At 33.3% G+C, this 22,023-nt stretch overlaps 2 protein-coding genes across 3 annotated transcripts; one reads left to right on the top strand and one right to left on the bottom strand.

Annotated features, from left to right (window-relative positions):
- Nucleotides 1–1,702: 1,702 nt before the first annotated feature.
- Nucleotides 1,703–8,975, top strand: LOC120091207 (uncharacterized). 2 transcript variants are annotated; one of them, XM_039049125.2, is made up of 4 exons: nt 1,703–1,846; nt 2,808–3,238; nt 4,087–5,251; nt 5,609–8,975. In XM_039049125.2, the coding sequence occupies exons 2-4, from the start codon at nt 3,081–3,083 to the stop codon at nt 8,555–8,557; spliced, it is 4,272 nt and encodes a 1,423-aa protein (XP_038905053.2). In that variant the 5' UTR covers nt 1,703–1,846; nt 2,808–3,080; the 3' UTR covers nt 8,558–8,975. The 2 variants fall into 2 exon arrangements, with proteins under 2 accessions (XP_038905053.2, XP_038905052.2); XM_039049124.2 differs by having other exon boundaries at nt 1,709–1,989.
- Nucleotides 8,976–11,931: 2,956 nt separating this feature from the next.
- On the bottom strand, nt 11,932–16,175 carry LOC120089940 (uncharacterized). Its single transcript, XM_039047387.2, has one exon. The coding sequence runs from the start codon at nt 15,265–15,267 to the stop codon at nt 12,307–12,309; it is 2,961 nt and encodes a 986-aa protein (XP_038903315.1). The 5' UTR covers nt 15,268–16,175; the 3' UTR covers nt 11,932–12,306.
- Nucleotides 16,176–22,023: the final 5,848 nt, after the last annotated feature.

Raw genomic sequence — 22,023 nt, 5'->3', positions numbered from 1 at the left:
TAAACATTAAACATGAAGAAGAAAGAGAAAGAGAAGGGAAATAGGAAAGTAAATGGAGAAGGGGTAAAAAGGGAATAGTGGATTAATTTGTCAAAACAGAGACGGCTTTTGTCGTGTAGTGACCCCCATTATGTTTTTGTGTAAATTTTTTCAGCGAAGGAAGTGACTAAAAAACCGACATTTCGGGGGAGCCGTCACTCTTCTATCTCTATTTTCTTCTCTCTCTCTTTTTTCCCCCCTAATTTATATAATTTTTTTTATTCCAATCTTTTCTTTTTAGATTTTTTTTTCCCTTTAACCTCTAAAATCTATATATTTTATAAACTTTCAATTTCATTACACAAGTAAAGTAATGATAATATTTAAACTTTAAAAAAATGTTGCTATTCTTTAGTCTAAATTTATTAAAAATTGATAAAATTTTAAAGTAAAATAACATCGTAGTTACATTTTTAGAAAAATCATAAATTTTGGAAAAATTAATCCGTGTATTAATCAAACTTAAATTTGGGTAAAACTTGGTATTATTGGAATAAGTGAATTAGGGAGATTTTTACTTTTTTTTTTAATTAAAATTAGTAGATGAACTAGAAAATTTTGAATAAAGATAGAAATAGTAATATTTAACTAATCTTATTGTATAATTTGATGAAATTAAACTTTTGTAATGAAAATTAATGAAATGCCACAAGTTTAATCTTAAAATTGAAGTTTTCTCTAATTTTAAAATATTACATTATTGAAATAATATAGACTTCGTTGAGTAATCATTTAATTTTTTAAAATTAAGTTTTTTTTTTCAAATTCTTATTATGGGTTGGATTCTTAATCAAATTATTAACAAAAAATGAATTTTTAAAAACGATTTTTTAAAGTTTTTTAAAAGAAATTTAAAAGTGAAAGAGACTTTTTTTTACTTAATTTTCAAGAATTAAAAACAAAAAATCAAATGATTAGACTTCAAAATTCAAGTTTAGATTTTTCGATCACCCAAAACTCCTCTTATATTTTGATTTTAAAAAAATTAACTTGTTTAAATTAATATCGATTTCACCGAGTCCCATATGAAATTTTATATATTATATTTTAACATCTAACATAAACCCAACTAATTGAAAATTTACATGACAGGATAAAAATAGAGAAATTAATTTAACTTAAACAAAAGTATTATGATTCTTCTCCCAAATTTCTTAGAAATTTAAGAGAAGCTTCCATCCTACACACTCTACTAATTACCTTAATTTCTAACTAAATTTTTGAAAAGTTAATCAATAATACATCATATTGGTTTTCTCATCAGTCACATATAACAACATATATGATTAAAAATTGAATCTTTTTATAGACAAAATGGAGTAAAGAGAACCAAATCTAAATCCTCCAAAACCATAGAAATTAAATTGGAAGAACAGATGTATAATAAGACGAAAACATATATTTAGGATTTTAAAAAGATTTTTTTTTTTTTTTAAGCGAGTGGCACTGCAGGTAGGTGCAGTGTTTAGACAGCTTTTCTCTGTATTTTTGTATCCATGTCATTTTAATTACAAAATTCTACAGAGAGAGAGAGAAAAAAAAAGAAGAAAAATTATGAATCAAAGCATACTTTTTTCTTCTACATCTCTCTCTCTCTTTTAATTATTATTATTTTTTTAATTTTTTTCTCTTTCCTCTAAAAAGTCGGTCTCTTGACGCATATTCACTGATATGGGGGGTGAATCGTGGTGTGTTTAGTGCTACAAAACCTGCTTTTTTGATAGACAGAGAGAGAAGAAAAGGAAAAAAAAGAAAAAAAAAAAAAAAAAACAAAGAACCTGATGCCCGTTTGATGTGTTAGTGGGTGGTGCTGTTTTTTTCTCTATTTCTCTCTCTCTCTTCCTCTCTTCCTCTCTTCACACTTCTCTTTGTCTATTTCCCCTTTCAAAGACCCTATTTTTCATTTTTCTTCTTATGAATTTGCTGCTAATTTCATCATCAAATGCATAGGTTTGTGTTTTTACACCTCTGTTTCCATGGATCTTCATCTGGGTGTTCTTTGTTTTCCATCAATTTTCTTGTTTTTGTTTAATCTCTTGCTTTTTGGGTTATTTCATGATCCATCTCTCACTCTCTTCTCTGGATTTTTTCTCTCTTGGTTTTCTTTTTTGGTCTTTGTGGGTTGGGTTCTGTTTTTGGTTCCTGTCTTTTGGATTTGGCTTTCTTTTGTTGAGCTTCACTGTTCACTCTACCAAGATTTTGGGGGTTTTTTAAATTTGGGGTTGTTCGTCTACGAAAAAAAGTAGATTTCTTTCACTATGCTTGTTTCTGGGTGTTCTTTTAGTTTTTGTACTAATTGGTTTGTTCAATCAGTTGTTAACTTGTTCTTTGATGGGTTTGTCTTTGAGTTTGAAGTCTCTTCAAATTTTATGCCTTTTTTCGTTTGGTCATCTATGACCCTTCAAATTAGTTCTCTTCCTAAACTTTCATCTTACTTTTTCTATAGCTATCATCTACTTAGTGCCGAAGATTGCTATTTTGAAGATTTTTCAGTGTTGATTTTGAGCTTTATTTTCTGGGTTTAATCCACATGAAATGATCTTGGATACTCAGTTAATTTTGTTCTTGTTTCTGCTTTTGGGAGTACTATTCTTTGCTCGGCTTTTTGGTTGTTTTGTTTTACTATTCATTGCAGAGGCTTTCTCCATCTTCCTTTCCATCACATAAAATAACGTTCTAGTTGGTTCTAGACTCTTCTATTCTGCCTTTATTTTCTTGGATCTCTCTTGTAATTCATGATTTCATGTTCATTTCTTTACTTTCTTCAGGTTAATGGATGAAGATTCTGGTGGGGTTGCTTGATCTTCCTTCTACTGGGTTGTGTTTGTGAGGATTTTGTGCAAAAGAAGGCCGATAAGAAGGAGAGAGAGAGCAAGAGATCAGAAAGAGAGAGAGAAGGAAAGGACTGTACTTTTCTTTTTATATATGCTGAAGTCTAAGTTAAAGATAAGGCCTAGTAGTGGAGATAGTAGTAGTAGTATTAGTAGAGCTTGTGACTGTTTAAAGAACAGCACAAGATCATTAGAGAAGCTTTTCATCAGATGTTATCCATTGAAAACCCTCCACCAGATCCCCCATATCAGCAGCAACTGAAAACGAACAAAGATGAGAGGCCTTCTCAAAACTTCCCTTTGCCAGAGGAGGATCTATCAAACGCCGCCGTTCTTGACCACTCCACATTCCCAAACTTCTCCTTGAGGTAATGATTTTAGCTTCTCTTCTTCATATTCTTCTTCTGCTGCTCCTTAGCCTTTGATTTAATGAACAGTGGACGTATGCTTTCACCCTCATTGTAAACCGCTTTGTTACTTTAAATAATCATGCCTACAACTTTCTTCTGTCTTTGTGTTATTTATTTATTTCCTTTACTTCAAAGCCGTAAATTTCTCCTGTTTTTCTCTTTGATGATCTCAAAGTTATATGAACCCCATCTGGGAAAATCTCTGCTGGGGTAGATCCACATGGTAAATTGTTGCTGCTTGTTGTTTGCCCCACCATGGGGCCTAACTCACGATACCCATCTTGTCCCTATTCTTATACTTGTTAAGCTGTTTATACTAGAATACTTTTGATTCTCAATTTATTTTACCTGTTTGATTCTTCAATTTTCTCTTAACATATTTATATTTCTTTTTACTGATAATCTTTGCCTTTCTTCTTCTTTGATGCTACTGTGGATGTCGACTTCACAGTCAGGGTCATTGTCTCTAGAGCTGCCTTTGGAAGCTTTTAATGTTTGTCTTCTTTGTCCTCACCATATCATGTATTTTACAAACTTTGATAATGTGTATTCAGTGGCATGAGTGGTCGATATCGTCTGATTCTCTTGATTCACTTTTATTCTCTCTTTTGGAACCATTCATTTGCTTTCTCGATCGTGTATCGGCGTGGAGCATCTAATTTCTCAACATTTTGATTTTTGTCAACTCTCTGGTCCCTATACTGCTAAACTGAAGACTTATTTTCTTGTGAGTTTTTGATCTTCTGACAGTTTGAATATATCAATCATTATTGGTATTAATGAAAAGAAATGGTTTTGAAATGCAGAGATTATGTCTTTGGTTCTCGGAGCAAGGATATCCAAAACAACTGGCCATTTTCCCTCAAGAGTTTGCAGCTTTGCTTGAAACATGGTGTAAAGGATTTATTACCACCTTTTCAGTCTCCCTATTGTGTGAGGAACCAGCGCCTTGTGGAGCTTGGAGGTGGAAGTTCAACATCAGAGTTCCGAAATACAAGTGTTTTTCATGAGGAGTTTTCTGGGCCTGAAGAACATGTAGAACTGGACATATCAGATGCTAAGTTGGATCAAAAGCAAGTAAGCACTTGCATTGAATCAAGTTCATGCAGATGTGAAGGAGAAAATGGTTTCTCTTCCACCATGACAAGCATCTCACAACCCCTAAAGGAATTGGTTTCCACAAATGGACCATCTAGTTCACCTTTAAAACTAGATCATTTATTGGAAACCCCAGCTGAAGTGGAGCGTACTGGTTTTCCAGCATCTGAAAAGAACGAAAGTAAAATCAAAACCCCGGGTAAAAGGTGCAAGATAATAAGAAAATCTACCAATCACGGTGACCAAACATCAGCTGCAGATATTGCTATGAGCTTTAGTGCCATATCAGAGTCTATGGCTTCAAAAATATGCCCTGTCTGCAAGACTTTCTCCTCTTCATCAAACACCACTTTGAATGCTCATATTGATCAGTGCCTTTCTATAGCATCAACTCCTAAATGTACATCGGAATCCAAACTCACAAGGTTGAGGATCAAGCCTAGGAAGACGAAGTTGATGGTTGATATCTATGCTACAGCTCGTACTTGCACGTTGGAAGAGCTGGACAGAAGAAATGGTACAGCTTGGGCTACTTTGTCGGGCTTTACTGCTCAGGATATTGAAAACTGTCAGACTAATGGAGGGAAAAAGCAGAAAGTGGTGTCCGTTATTCCCCCTGATGACATTGGTAATAATGCAGGTGCAGTTTATATCGATGCCAATGGCACCAAACTTCGAATTTTGTCCAAGTTTAGTTCTCCTTCGTCACTGCCGAAAGTAGAAAATGATCTTGGTTCGAAGAAACTCAGAGGATTAAAGGGAAGGAAATTTCATTCAGCCAAAAAGAAGAAATACCATGCATCTAAACATCACAAGTATTTTAAATTAGCTGTTCAAGGTAGAAAAGTTTCGTCTCAAAAGTGCATTTCTCAGGTAATACTCAGGGAATTTTAACATTGCAGACCTTAAGTTTGTGCTTCTGAAATATACTGGAAACCTGAATATTCACATGAATTTATGGCAAAGATTTTATGTTCTTGAAATATTGAGGTCATTTTTTGCAGTTTCTGTTCCTTTTTTAAATTGATGTTTCTACAGTTAGGGTCTTTTCTGTATTCATGCATCTTCTTTCTGATGAATTTATGTTACAAACAATTATTTACTAATCATGCAATGCTTAAAACTAAAATATTATTTTAGAATATCTTTTCTGCAAATTTCTAACAATATGACACTCTCATTTACACTCGTATGGTTGCTGAGTTCATTTATTTTTGATTGACTGACCAGGTTCAAGAAGGACACAATCAAAGGAATGGAAGTAGTAGCTTGGAGGTACATAAAATAACAAAGCAAGTGAAACCCCATGATTCTGGAACTTTATGTCAATGGGCATGTTCGAAAAGAACTAGAGCCAGTAAGAGCTCCAGAAAAGAAGGGTATCAACCTTCCACATTTAAATGGCATGTGTCTCCTGGCACAGCTGTTGATACTGATCACTCAGTTTTAGGTGACTCTTTTCTTGAGAGCAGTCAAGTTCGTCAAGTTCAGGATAAGACCAATTTTTCTGAGCATTGTGTTTCATCTCCTGAAAGCAGTGAGAGAACTGATAATTCGGAGTACGAAGCCCATATTTCAGACAAGAGAGGGTGGTCACCCGTCAGGATGAGCCTGAGAAGTTCATTTTCTGGAGAAATGGTTGATAGTGGTTCTCCAACACAAATGAAAAAGATTACCAAGCATCGGAGCAAAGGTAGCTGTTTTGTAGACAACAATTATTTGGTAAAATCTCAAAATACCAATGGGAAAATCATAAAAGATTATCAACCATCCGATTTCCCCCCTGGTTTTAACAAGTTGTCAAGAAATTATCATGCAAATACAGTGAAAACCAGAAATTTGAACTCTTCCCGAAGAAAAGAGATCCATGTGAGCAGCCGATCATCTACCGGGTCTAAGTCTCCTCAGTTTAATCGATTTTCTACCTATGAGAAACCTGATGACCATTTTGGGTCACGTGTAGAAGAAGAGACAATTGCCTGGCATTCGAGTTTTGATCACAGTCATAGCTCATCAGATGGGAGTATTGAAAGTGATCGATCTGCAAAGGAAGAGGTTACTGATGTAGTATCTCCCAAAGTAAGCATTGAGCTCAAAAACAGAAGTAATAGAGAAGCAATGAGCAAAGCCATATCTTTGAGTAGTTCAGATTCGGAACCCGAATATGACGGACGTCATGAGGAGAAAAACATGGATTCTCATGTTAGAATGGGTGCTGAGTTTCAAGAAAAAATCAAGCGCTTTGATCTTGGTAGTAAAGAGAATTCATTTCACGGAGATGTTAGTGTAGATTCTTCTTCGAAACTAGCTCCAAAGGAGAGCTTCATGTGCTTTTGTAAATCCATGGATCCACAGTTTCAGAAGACGAACAATAACGTTAAGACCCGGTGTGGCATGCTACAATCTACTCAGACTTGTTCCTGCTCCTTCTATGGATCAGATGGAACAAAAGGTGGTTTCAGTGAATCCAGTTTCGGTCATGGACAAGAGATGTTTTTCGGCGATGAAGACTGCAGTGCGATGATTGGGCATGATTCTCAAAGAGAACTGGATTCTGAAGCCCGGCGAGGAAGTTCTTGTTTTGAGGTAGATCCAATATCTATTCCAGGACCTCCAGGATCATTTTTGCCGAGCCCCCCCAGGGATATGAGATCTGAAGAATATCGAGGAAATTCTTCGTTGAGCAATAGCTGGGTTCATTCTTGTCAAGATCAGCACGATTTGATTGATGGGGATTCATCAGGTTCCCCTATTTCTGCGACGTCAACCATCTCTAACTCGACAGCATCTAGATCTTGTTTTAAGCATAACAATGCATCTGGGGTATCTTCTGATGTACTTCATGATAAATTAGGGTCGGTTTCTTCAAAAGCTGGTGCATTGCCTTCTGTCAAATATGATGTTGGCTTGCCTCATGTAGTTTGTACAGGAGATGAAAGAATAAATGGTGATGTGTTTAAAGTCAATAAGTTATCTGTTGAAAGGGGAACTCTTGGTGCTGTAAACGATGGCCAGCCTTGCCGTTGTCAGAGGGTCGACAGAGTTTCTCAAGGCATCAATGTAACTTATCAAGAATCACAACCGACAAGGCATCAGGCATCAGCTTTGGAAACTATGCCAACCATGGACAGAAAGCTGATAACTTATAGTCTGAATGTTAGACCGAACAGCTTGGATGTTATGCCTGAAGGGCCTGCTGTGAGCAATTGCCGACAGACAACGCCAGAGAATATGGGGTTCCCCATCAATACATCGCCTCTCAAGTCCTATCCTGTAGATGGTTTCTCCGATCCAGGACTGAAGTTTTCAAGGAGTAATTGTGAGCCTGCTAGTCCAGTTACTTCTAATCCTGTACTGAGGTTAATGGGTAAGAACTTGATGGTGGTAAACAAAGATGAGGAAGATGTAGCTATGCCAGTTAAGCAGCCTCAGCCTCAGCCGCATCCGCAACTTAACCATGTCTCTAGTCAGGTTCCAAGTTTTTCTGGTGGTTCCTCGCAAAATGTTCGTAATCAAGCCTCTGGCTCCTTTCCTCATTGGCCACATCAAGATTCTTTGAAAGATCAAAATGCAGGTAACTTATTGGGGCAGAGTCTCGATGTAAGGTTTTCAAAGGGCTTCAGGAACCCTGCTAATCTGAATATGCCATCATCACATGGTCGAGAATCAGCTACTTCGTTTCTGAAGCAACAGACAGATGGCGGGCAAACAGCCTCTCGGGCATATGAAAGGGACTACACAAACCAAGCATTGAACTGGACTCAGCGCAAACAAAACGAAGCATCCATGTGCAACGCAAGTAGAACCCTCAAATTGCCCGATCATCAGCAGATTAATTCACTTTCTGCAACCAATGTCATCAAGGAAATCAATGCAATGGGTGATGCTTCTTATTGTGAAGCCAGATTCATTGCCAATGATCCAAAGTACCCTGGAGGCATGAGGACTACTCTTCAGATAATAGCACCTGCTGTTTCAATCCCTTTCACTTCCAGTGGTAATCCATTGCATGTAAATGCATTTTGTTATCAGCCAAAGGAAGCTTCAAATCTCGATAAACCCACACCACTACACAATTCCAGTTTTCAGTCGGCCCCTTCCCGGAAAGATCGTGCCAGTCCTGTGAAATGGGATTGTAATTCGGAACCACCATACGTCTGCAGGAGGGGAGTGTTTTAATAACTTTGTTATATCTACAGGAAAGAGTTACTCGAGATCTTTACTCGTCGTAGGTTTTGCTAGCAAGTTCCTGCCATCAAACAATCAATGCTAATATCCAAATGTTTCTTCCAAATGTTTGGTCATTTTTTTTCCGGTAGCCAAATGTTTTTGAGATGCTTGTAGGCTTGTGCTGACTTACCGAAACCATCAAGCGATGACGAAAGCAGCGGGTGACGATACATTTTACCAGATGAAGAAGATACATACAATGGAGAATCAGAGAGGGGGGGCTGTGTTATTAGCCAGTTCTAAAGCTATGAAGAGAGTAGATAATATATATTGTACAAGTGGTTTTCGAAGAATAATCGCCTCGAACCTTTGACCGAAACACAATGGAACTGAGCTTTCCCGATATTTAAACTGTTTTTCCTGCTCATTTTTCCAAGTAAATAAGTATTAGTATCTCTCCTTTTACCCGACTTCATAGGTCTGAATTCATGACAACCGTTTATTTTGCTGCTTAGTCTAAAAAGGTTGCACAGATTCAATACGAAACATGACATATTAGTCTATACACGTGACTAGGAAAAAGAAGAAACAAACAACAAAGGGAAAAAGGAGATTCCTTCATAGTCAAATCAATAGCAGCAATAACCATTACCGAGTACAATATAATTAAGCTGCATTGGATTAACTTAAACATCCATTACTGTTTCGAATATGAAGATTAGTTATACAATGAATGGAACATAAGAAGCCAAACTTGATGAGATCACATATAATTAGTTGACATTTTGTCATTTGATGCAGTCTCTATCTTTCTCTGTCAAGATCACATTTTGATCATACAAGTACCTGTATTTTGATGAAAACAGAGATGGGTGAGTCTTAATTTTGTATATTGATGTCATTTTCTTGTCATAAAAGATCTCTCTATGTAAAGAATTTTGGTGGCAAGGAAAGAGGAAAGGATTTATAGTACGGTATGTACGCCTGCCATTCAAGATTTCACACGTCATTAGATGAAATATTATTTCATTTCATAGGCTTCACACAATTCTGAAACGTTTCTTTTATAACAAGAAATGAATGGAGTTAGTCTATAATTATTGTCATACTATTGTAGCACTAGAAATTTACATGGTTAGATAAGCACGTTCTCGCATGCAAAGATGGCAGCTGGACCATATATATATATATATATATATATATATATATATATCCGTTAAAGCATTGATTAGCAATGAGAGAGAGAGAGAGAGAAGAGAGAGGACTTCAAGAAGAGAAGGTAAATAAAGGAGAAGTGATACGGATGTTGGGAATATTTGCAGACAGGAATGGAAATGGAGGGCTATCCCTTTTCACTTTTGATCTAAAGTTCTCTCTATCTCTCTCTCTTATCACTGCTTCTGAGACTGCTTTTTTCCTGTGTGTGTCCATGGAACCAAACCCTTTTTTCTCTATGGCCAAAACCATCATTAACGCCATATTTTGTGTTTCTAAGTGCTTCTTTTAACTTTTGATGAGATGGTTTTCATTCATACAGCTAAACTAGCACTAAATTCAAAAGATTCAACCTTCATTTCTAAGTTTGAAATAGACTAAACTCAAAAGTTGTAGCTAGAGTAAGTTATGATATATAAATATTTTCTTTCTATATGTATATATTTAATAGGTTTAAATACAGATTTCATCTCTACACTTTTAGCTGTTTTGGTTTCTTTACTTTTAAATGTTCATTTTAGTCATTGAACTTTTATAACGTCTTTTTTCTTATCTCTATTTTTTTAAGTGACCATTTTAATCTATATTTTCAAAAGTTTAACAAAAAGTTTAGGTTTCGTTTGAATTATTGTAGCTTTTAAAATAATTGAGGGAAATTATGCTTTTAAAAAAATCAGCTATAAAAAGAATTAAAATAGTGTTCGGTAAATTTTAATTTTAAATTAGAAAAAACTAGTTGCGGTGTTTGGTAAATTAATACTAAATCGTTGTAAATTAGCTACATGAACCACACTAGGCTTATTGTTTCAATTATTTTGTATAGATAATTAAATTATAATTTATTTCAAATTGTATATGATTTAAATTTCAACTAATTTTATTTGATCTAAATTAACTTATATAATTTTTAAAAAATAATTTTGATAAAAACGGAATCCATTAAAATTTGAAAATATATATGACAAAATATATTATTATGAAAGAATATTATTATAATATATTTATTTAAATTGTAAAAAAGCTAACAAATTTTTAGGGAAGCTAAATCTAAAAGTTAGTATATATCAACTTTTACACGGTAGTTAAAATTAAAAAACGATTATGATAGATTAATAAATAACTCATTTTACCAAACAACTTAGACAGTTAAAACTTTCCCATGATCACTTTTAACAATTTCAAATGCAATTCGAAACGGAGTCTTAGGTCAATATTTCCTCTCATTTGTGGGTTAGAAAAGTCAACATGAAATTTAGTCACTAGATTTTTTTTTCTTTCTTTTTTAACTTCAGCACAACATTTGAATACAAGAGAATCGAACTTTTGACCTTCTTTTACCTTGGTATTAGGTTAATTTATTGCTAAATGCTAAAGCTTAAATGGATTGGGGAGGGTGTAATTGATTATTTTACATGTATGTGATTAATAAATACATACTTTGCACGGTGAAATCTAGACTATTCCCAAAGCTTTTCCTCTCTCTATAGAAAATGGAGTCCTTGCAATTGTGGTACACTTGCTTTGCTTCCACTTTACTTATTGGCTTACTCTGCTCTTCAAAAGCTTCCAACATTAAACAATTTACCACTCGTGGGGCTTTCAAACATTTCATATTACCGACCAACATCTTCTGCATGGATCACAATTTTACCCTTTGAAACATTCACTTTCCTTTCTGACTACACAGAATTTTACCTCGGAGTTCGTAAACCGGTCCCGCTGTCGACACATGTCAATATAATAACCACAATAATCAAAGCCTCGTATTGGTTAGAATTTAAAAAGATCGTTTTCTAGTAGTACGAGACTCTCTTTTAAGTAAAGGAATGGTAACATACTTGTACTATGTGGTTGAATCTTTTGACATTTTGGTTGTTTCAGACCTCAATGCCTAAAACCCTAAATCCTAAATTCTAAATGAATGCTAAAAAGTCTTTTGATAGAGTCCAGTGACAAGCAATATTGATTTAGACAATATTTTACCAAAAGTATATGTTACAAAATAGATTAATTTGTACTTTGGAGCAAGTGGCCATTGGAGAATGGATTTAGATTTATAGTGAGATGAAGCTAGCTGTTTATATATTGTAATTAATTCACAAGTCTAGCCAACTTGCTGCTGTATTGCCCTTTTCAGCTATAAGTTTTTTTGGGGAAGTTATTTTATTTGTGAGCCAAGTATTAAGATAAGGATTCAGCCATTAGTTAAAGGTTTTCCAAGTTTAAAAAGAATGTGTATAATCAATGCCATAACCTTATCCCATCTTATTCTTATGGGCTTCCCATTTATACAATAACCTTTGTGCTTCCTGTTGTCATTTTGTAAACCAACAACTATAATTTAATCTCATTCTAGCCAAGCAGTTTGAAGAACAATTTACAAAACTAAAGCGGTGATATTTTCATACCCTTTCAAGTGTCAGTTCAATAAAAATGGCAGAAAAACACTGGCATTTATGATCCATTAATCTGAATTTTACATACAACACTTGGTTACTGAACTGTCAAAACTAGTTTACCAAGTGCCTGGATTATTAACTACATCAGATCTTGCTCCGAAGCCGAACGATCTTCGCTAATGTTTCTTGTGCTGCCAATGTTTGGGCATGGTTATGCCCCAACATGACTGTTCTTATACTAATGCAAGTTCTACATAGTTCTTCGGCGCTGTCAAAGTGTCCACCTCTTAGAAGTAGTTTTGCTCGAGTTTCGAGCAATGTAGCTTTTAGCAATGTCACGTCTTGCCACACGTATTCATCAACCCGTTGGTAGCCTTGGAACTTTTTCTTCCAACACAAGGACCCTTCACACCAGTCTTGTATTTGAGATACAAATGACTTCTCTACTTCCTCAAGTGCATTTGTGCATACCTTCAGCAACTCTAGTGCTGAGTTGCATCTTGAAAATGTTGTGAAGGCCCGAATCGCCAAAGGGAGGGCAGCCTTTTTTATGTATAGGACCATATCGACAGCCTTTAGTTGTACAAATGGAGGTTCGGATTTGAAACCAAAGACGAGAAATGCAGATGCCCATAAATGATCCAAGTTTGCCATTGTGTTACTACTAGATTTCCTTATCCCTTGAACTATAGACTTGGCAGCTGATAAACCCTCCTTTCTTTTGGCAAACACTTGAGTTATGGGATGGAATTGAATCCAACTACCAGATTGCTTGTTCGCCTTCCGGGCGAGTCCGAACTTGATCAGAAGAAGAGCGGATTCTTCCTCACTCTTCCATGCTTGTGAAGCTAAACAAGAGGAGCAACAACCAAACATGAAACTCAGGTATTTGCTCCAATTTTTAAACCCTTTTCTTGAGACAGCCATATCCTTTGCTGCTGTGGCTAGTACAGACACTGAAACAGGTGCTGGGGCGAGCCAGGCGCCAACCAGAAATATTCCGGATGCTAATGGTCCATTAGTTTGCTCCAATAAAGAAAAAGAAAAGTAAATGATCTTCATCAGGAAGGGATTGCTTTTGCAGTAGTGCTCTTCATTTATGCTTATATAAGCACAGGGAGAACATTCATCGATCGGTACTTGTTCGATAGCTTCAAAAAGAGAAGATGGGGCGATTGCAAGCTCGCAAAGCAGCGATCCAATCACCCAAAGACCATATGTCAACCTCCCAAGTCTGTCATCGAACTTCTTTAGATATTCCAATTCATCTGCAGGGTATTCTTTCTTCCTTCTTCCTCTCATCAAAACCATTGCATCAGCCAAGGGCAATGGATGAATGTTAATCATACGAAAACTCATCACCTTAGAGAGTCTCGTCGTGATGATCACATGAGATCCCCCGGTGTTCCTCGGCAACAAATCGTTTAAATCTTTCCCTTCCCACCAGTCCTCTTCTGCCTCAAGATTATCAATGATTAACAAATATGGCATGTCTCCAAACAGCTCCCTCTTGACTCTTTTGAATGCCTCTAGCTCTTGCTCCTCAAAACTCCGAAACCTTCCTCTATCCTTTTCAGCATCAGCACTTATGTCTAATCCCAAGTTCAAAGATATATTCAATATGTTTTGTCGAAAGTATCGAGCTTCACCACCGACCCATAAAACCATCTTGTATCTTTGAGAGTATCTATAAGCAAATTCCAGAGCAAGCTCTGTCTTTCCAATTCCAGGGACCCCATTGATGCACACTATGCCGCTGTTCATACTCTTGTAATTCCCACTCTTGACCATTTCCTTATTCTTTGATCTCTTGAATGAATTTCTTCCTTTAACTGGTTCAATCCAAGTCTCTAAAGTTGGATTATCAGACCTCCCTATCTCCAAATTGATGTACCTACTTCCCCTCACACTAACTGGCTCACTTTCTTCATCTGCTAAGCCTTCTGATTGCTGGCTGGAATTGCCTTCAATGATTGGAGTAGAAACCGTGCCATCTTGCTTATGATAGCTTCGACTACCAAACAGAGTAGTTTCCATTTCCATAATCTCCTTTTCCCTCCCCAAAAAGCACCTGTTTCTTGGAAATGGAAGCTCCTCATATCTTTCAACATCATTTTCAGTACTCATCCTCCCAAGCTTTGCTCTCAAAATCCCAGCTGCTTTAGCAATACAGCTTCTCCAGTTACCTTCATTGGCTTCCAACTTGTATTCATGGAACTTCATCAATACCTGCACTGTCTCTTTGTACTCTTTATCCATGGAAACATAGTTGAGAAAGCTTGAGATCTCCGACGATTCCATGTCGAAAAAGAATGGAATCAAGTTCTTCTTCTGTGTAAAGAATCTCACTTCCTCCAAGGTGAAATGGTTATGGAAGCTAGAGCTCGTGAGAACGACGACTCCGAATGTTACAGAGCTGATAACACGGTCAGCGATCTCGTGGCTCTGGTTATCGGAGTACTTGGACCGATCAGCAATGAAGCAAGCAATTCCTTGAAGTTCAAGTTCTGATTTGAGCCACTTACAGAAGCGAATCAGGCCATTAGCTTGGCCATGGAAGCCAATGTACACATCACAGCTTCTGAGTTTAGAGGTGGAAACAGGGGAGAGGGGGCCACCGCATTTGGCGAAGGAGGTTCGAGGGACGGGGAAGGAGAATGAAATGCGCGGCGGAGCGGAGTCGGGGACCGGAACGCAGGCGACAAACTGAACCTTAGAATCAGAAGGGTCATCGGAATATTCATACTGGTCAGAGGGAGGAGTGTAGGAACTACTCGGAATATCCTCAGATTGGGAAACCAGCGGCGAGTGACAAGTCAGCGCCGCTGTGTTCTCCGCCGGAACAGGCTTCTCTTCTGGTTTAGGGACCACCGCCCTCGGCGAAATGTACGGCGACTGAAGAGCCGAAACAAACGCCGACGACGGCGGCGATAAAAGGGAAGGGGAGTTATAAGGGGAAGATTCGATGGAGCTTTTAAGCTCCGGCAATGCCGAATCGGAAGGGGAAATCCCCGGCGGTTTACTGCCGGAAGTTGGAGCTATTTTAATGGTGAGGCAGGTGGACATAGCCGGAGCAGATTCTGATTTGACTCCATCAGAATCCATAGCTTTAAAAAACTTGGAACCGGATCCAACTTGAGAAACTTTCAACTCATTCACTCTGATTTAATACAACAGTAAAAAACTGGGTCTCTCTGTTCGACCGCCATGGAAGAACACAAAACAAGAGGAAAGGACTAAACCCAAAACTCAAATCGAAGAAACGGAAAAAGTTAAGAACAAAAACGAAAGATGAGTTTTCGATTTTAGGGGGAAGAACACAAAACAGGAACCCTCAATCACATTTTCGAATCAAAACCCACGATCAAAGAAAAGAAAACAAAACCCAGAAAGATGCAGAAAGTTACCTCGGCACTGCTTCATTGACGGCCTAAAAAACCCATCTCTCTCTATCTTACTCTCTCTGTGAAACAAGTTCTACCAGTTGGATCTGAGAGGTTATTGAATAAAATAAAAACAGAGGAGTGAATAGTTTAGCCATTTTCCTCAACTATAGCTATGAATAAAATATAGAAAAACTGTCTCGAAATGGGGCAATGGGTTTTTGTTTTACGTGCGATTGAATTCCATTTGCAATGGAAAAAGGATAAAGGGTCAAAAGAAAAATGGGTCACAGTCACAGAGACCGAAGATTGGTCAGAAAGAACTCAGAGGGAGAGAGAGAAATGGGAGAGCATTGGGAGTGGAACCATGGATGGGCTCTGTTTTTCTTTGTAAAGAAAAAGAAGGTTTTAAATTTCAAAGGTTGAAGAAGAAGAAGAAGAAGAAGAGCTCTGAAAATCAGATGAAGAAGAGAAAGGGGAAATCAGAATTTGAAAATTGGGAGATGAAAATTGAATGAATGGGTTTAGATGAGAATGAAGAGAGTGGGTGTTTGTGTTTGAATCTGACAAAATTTGAAACAATCTGCTGTGGAAATTGTACCCACAAGACCAGTCCAACTGAACCAGATGCTCAGTAGTAGATTGTTTGATAGCAACCCATTTTCTTTTCCTTCTTGTTTTGTTGTGGTTAAATTATTTTTTTAAACTGTTCAAAAATCATTTTCAAATATTTTATTTATTAAAATACTGTTTTTTCTGTTAAAATTTTAGTTCGTGCATTTTTAATAAATGTTATTAAATAATAATAATAATTTTCATTCGAATATGTTTCCAAAAATTTATAATGAAAATCTTTAAACCATGTTTGTTTTTCAAATTTATCATAAATTTCAAACAAATATTTAATATCATCGTTTGTTTTAGATTTTAAAATCCATAATTTTATCATCTATAACCAAATATAACATGAATTTTCTAATACACTCCCTATAAATTTTAATATAAAATTTTATTATTAATTATTAATATTCTAGTTAATTTATATTTATTTAATTAAAGTAATGTTTAACATAGAAATATTAATTTATTTTTGTTTTAAGTAATTGAATAATTAACTAATATAACAATATATTAAATTAATATTAAATTTAATTTATTAATACATTAATGTTTGAGTAATTATTTTAAATGACAAAACTATATAAAATATTTTTAAATATAGCAAAATGTTTCTGTTAGACTGACATTCTGCTATATTTATAAATAAATTGACTTATCTTTCTGTATTTAAAGACAATCTTTAATATTTCTCTTGCATTTAATTAAATAATTATTTAATTTTGACTTCTATATAAACAAATTGGTAAATCAAGCCCATATACTTAATTTTCAAATATTAATTATTCGGCCTATCCAAACAAAGATATTCATTATCTCATACGTTTAATATTCAACCATTTAAATTCTAAATATTTAATGTCCATATCCATGAAACAAAATCTAAAATACAAATAAACAGTAATAGATAATAAAAAGTTTTTTTTTTATAAAAGAAGTCAACAATAAACTATTAATTATGGAGTAAATTTAAAATTTGTTGAAAGTATGTGAATAAAATTTGGGGAACATTTCGGGGTTGAGTTGGTTATTATAATTAGTAGTTATTATAGTCTATAGTTTATAATAGTTTGTATTTGGGATGTAGACTATTTTAGTCTAGTCTGGGTAGAAAAGAGTAAACATTGTAACAAAGAGAAATAAGGAGGATGAGTATAAAATAGTAGATACCGTAGAAAATAGTAAACAATATAGTAAATAAGGTTTTCAAATAGTATTTCCTATACTGGATTGTACGGTATAGATAGTTATAAAACACCATTTTTTTTTTTATTTAGAACCCTAAATATGGAGTGAACTATAATAATCTACTCTACCAACTTCAAATTTGTGGGTTGGTGGCACAAACACTCCTAGATATTTAAAAGTATGGAAATTAAAATTGAACAACTCTCAAAGTACAAGGATCAAACTAATATTTTATCATTTTCTCTTTTATTTTTTTTTTCAATTACATTTGGTTAAATTACACATAATATCTTTAGACTTTAATGTCAGTATCTATTTAGTTTATAAATTTTTAAAATTATTATTTTAGTCTCGAATCTTTCACATATATAATTTAAAATTCACAAATCTATTAGATATAAAATTGAAAGTTTCGAATTTATTAGATATAAAATTTAAATTTGTATATAATAAATCGATTAATTTCTTAAAAATTTAAATTTGTTAAGGAAATAGATACAAATTAAAAAATTTAACATCTATTAGATATTTTTAAAATTTTATGAACAAATAAACACAAACTATAAAATCTATGTACTAAACTTAGTAATTTAATCATTGATTTATTATTTTATTTTGAGTTATGACCATATGTGTGTGTGTATATACGTTGAAAAGAAGGTAATTAATATCCTTTTTGTTTCACATGCTACCATAGAACTTTAACATCTTCAAATTAATATTTTATACATGGAGATTAAAGGTAGAAGATAATTTAACTAATTAATTAGATACTAGATAGTATTAATTAATCATGGTTAATTATTAATATCTAAGCTTAATAAGTTTAACTAATACACTTATAATTAATATTCTATATTATCTTAAATTTTAATATAAAATGTTAGCATTCACTTAGTTATTTATAATTAATATTTTGCTTTGTTTTTACTTATTTAATTGTTTTTAGTAATTATTATTTAATTTTTAAAATTACTTTCAACTAACATTGTAATGTAAAAGTATTCATTTTTAATTTTTATTAATCAGTTATTTAATTCATGTAATGAAATATCAAATAATACTTCATTAATTTCTCCTCTAAAAAAAAATATTAATTCCTAAAAAAACTCATTAATGCTAAAAGAAAGAAAGAAAAACTCTTTTTTAATTTGTAATTACATTAATTATTCTTTTACATTTTAAAATTAGTTAAGACTCTCATGAAAAAAAAGTTATAGAAAATAAAATATTGGTTTAAATCATATTCGATCCCTAAACTTTGAAGTTTTTTCTATTTTTGTCTCTAAACTTTTAAAAATGTCTATTATAATCCCTAGACTTTAAAAAATTGCTTACTTTGATTTGTACTTCTAAAATTCTATTAACTCTTGAATAGAATGGTGAGATGGCTTATATTTTTGGATGATTAGATTGCCAAATAAGTTAGTCACGCTAAACAAAATATAGGGTTTCAACTTTGAATTTGGTGGTAAGGTTATTTTTATAGAAGATCTCAAAAGTTATTTTGGGTTCAAGATTTTGGCCGTTCACTGTTTGTGCACATTGATCATTGATATTTTACTTCACTTTCATTGTGTTCAACCTATGTTAGATGTAGTTTCATCTTTAAACCAATTTTATCCTCAAAAGTTAACAAAATTTTAACAGTAGGGACTAAAATAAACACTTTTTAAAAGTTTAGGGGTAGGAACTAAAACAAATGTTTTTTAAAGTTTAGAGACCAAAATAAAACAAGAATTGAAGTTCAGGGACTAAAATATTATTTAAACCTAAAATATTTAATCCTCAAACATCAATAGTCTTGCATGTCCAAACACAAATATTGAACATCTCAAATACTTGAATCATAGACATCCAATTCTTGTATATTTCTCAAAACTGAGCAAGTTTAACTGCATACAAATATGTTAGGGACCAAAAGATTTGTAGTTCGAATCTTCCTATTCTAATGGTACTTAGAAAATGGAAAAATTTTCACAAATAGAAAAAATGTCAAACTATTTATAGAAATAGCAAAAAAAAAAAAGTCATAAACAGTGATAGACTTCTATCAGTTTCTATCACTGATAAATACTGATAGATTTCTATCAGCCTCTATCAAAGAATATTACAATTTTGTTATTTTGTGTAAATGTTTCCTTTATTTTTCTATTTTTGAAAATCACCCTAAAAAAATTTCTGAATATTTCTCTTGGTTACTAATACATCTATATGCAAGTTGAGTTGGATTCGTTTTGACATGATTCGAGTAATACCTTTAACTCCAAGGTAAAAAATATATTAAAATTTCATTGGTATTAACTTATTATTTAACCACATAATCCTTAATCAATGTAGTTAGCTTTTGGCACATAAAGTGTTAATGTGATAAAGTTTAGAAAGTTAATGCACAAAATTAAAATGTTAAGGAGACATTGCAACTTTTTAAACTTTAGACAATAAATAAATATAACCAATTCGTAAATTAACCTAACATTTGGTTGTATTTATTTATTGTCTAAAATTAAGTTAATGCCAATGAAATTTTAATATATTTTAAGTTAATGCCAACGAAATTAACCTAAATTTATTGTCTAAAATTAAAATGTTAATATTCGAACTAGTCAGCATTCATTTACACGCGTGTTTCAAATCCTGAAAATAATGTTTATGAGTTTGTTTGAAAATCATTCAAATAAAACATAGGGACTAGAGAGAAAATCATAGGTTTATACTCCAAAACCCAATTTTTAATATTGAAAAAAAATATATCAATTTTAATTCTAAACTTATTATTAGATTGTATCATTAGACTCTAATTTTTAATTTCATCCAATTGAATCATAAATTTAAATAAGCATTACAATTTTTACCCTATCTTTAACATTTGATACAATGTAAAGATCTCCATAAATTCAATAATTTTATTAAAATAAAGTGTTAGGTAAAAATAAATATTAATACACTAATTAACTGTTGAATAACTTTACAAAAATTCATAATTTTTTCTCTTAAAAGACAATATCATTTTTTTTAAAAAGTTTATCAATTTCACGTCGTATAATAAAAATTCATTCAACACATTAGTAAAAGGATTTTTTTAACCATTAATTGGAGCAAAAAGTTATTAAAATGTTCAAAATGCAATATTTCTTTTAATATTTGATAGCATAAAAAAGAAAATATGATATCTCACTCAATTTAATTTGGGTTCGTTCTTGTACTTTAATGTGTTTATTTGATGACTTTATAGGGTTCGAACATTAAGAGATAGAATTGAACGCTAGGGTAAAAAAGAGCTAAAATTGACCATTTGAATTCTCAATTCAACAATCGAAACAAAGAAGGAAACAAAGAACATAAACGCCCCTAGGGTCTAGCATTGCAATGCAACCGCCTAGATCACGATGTTATCGTGTAGAGGTTTCACATAACATCGAGTGACGCTATGGCGTGCTAAGATTAAAAGATCTAGCATCACAATGCAACGAGTTTATAAATTTTTTCTTTTTCCTCTTTTAGGTGATCCAGTGCCCAAATTTCACAACTTCCCTCGTCTTCTCAATTTATTACTATTTTTTTATTTTTTTTTTGCTTTGTTTTACTATTTTGAGGAATGATCCTTGCCATTTGGAGCTTCATTATCATGTTTTTGTGGCTAAGTACCTTCTAGCCTAAGCTAGAAACCATTTAAATTGGTTATGAGAACTTGTGAAATCTGGATTTATTCTTGATTGCTTGAATTTATATGCTGAAAATATGTGACGGTTAATCATAGATTAATTGTTGAGTAGTACAAATCAAAACATACTTCTGTGTCAATTGATAGACTATTTTGAATGGTCCAATTTACAAGCATAATTTGTTTAATTCGATAACAAAATCTATTAATAACTAGGCTATCCAAGTTTTACTCGTCTTAGCCAACCCCTAGCTTTAATGTGGATATGAGATTTTTATGGACGCTATCAAACCCAATTAACCTTCTTTTTTTTTTTTTGAAAGGTTTTGTAATTAAAGTGTGGAGTGGGGGAATCGAACCTCAAACCTTGAAGTCGATAATATGAATATTATGTCAGTTGAACTATATTCTTGTTGACAATTTGTCACCCTTGTCTCGTTCGTTAATTTTCAATATTAAATTGTCACTTATCTAAGTTCAAAATTTATTTTCATAAAATTAAAAGTGATGTGTTTGGATCTTAAAAGTGAATTTTTCTTGGATAAACTTAAACAATATCATATTCTTTGAAAGCATACATAATTAGAAAAAATTGATATTGTCACAATTATTGATGCTGAAAAACTGAAATGATGAAGTCGATGCCGTTGGGAAATTTTGAAAAATCAAATATATGATTATATCTATTAAAAAACAATACTTTTTAGTATTGGAAAATAAAAGAGAGACGTTTTAAATTTTAATGGGAATAAAATAACAGTTGAATTTAAATATGAAAAAAGTCGAATATAAATGATACAAAAAAAAGGAAAAAGTGAATAAGATAATCTCTCCAGTTCAGTACTATTTTTTATCGACATTTATTTAATATAAGGGACCCATCAAATAAATGAATAAGAAATTACAATTTAAATTAATCTTAAAATAAAAACGAAGAGATTTTCTTTTCCAACTAAAACATTGACATAAGGATAAAGTTTCTTACATAACGATTACAATAAGAAATTA

This window comes from Benincasa hispida, chromosome 11 (assembly GCF_027475165.1).
Source record: "Benincasa hispida cultivar pf3 chromosome 11, pf3_genome.v1.1, whole genome shotgun sequence".
Lineage (NCBI taxonomy): Eukaryota > Viridiplantae > Streptophyta > Magnoliopsida > Cucurbitales > Cucurbitaceae > Benincasa > Benincasa hispida.
The sequence above is the reverse complement of the archived record's forward strand: the minus strand, read 5'-3'. Positions and strand labels throughout refer to the sequence as shown.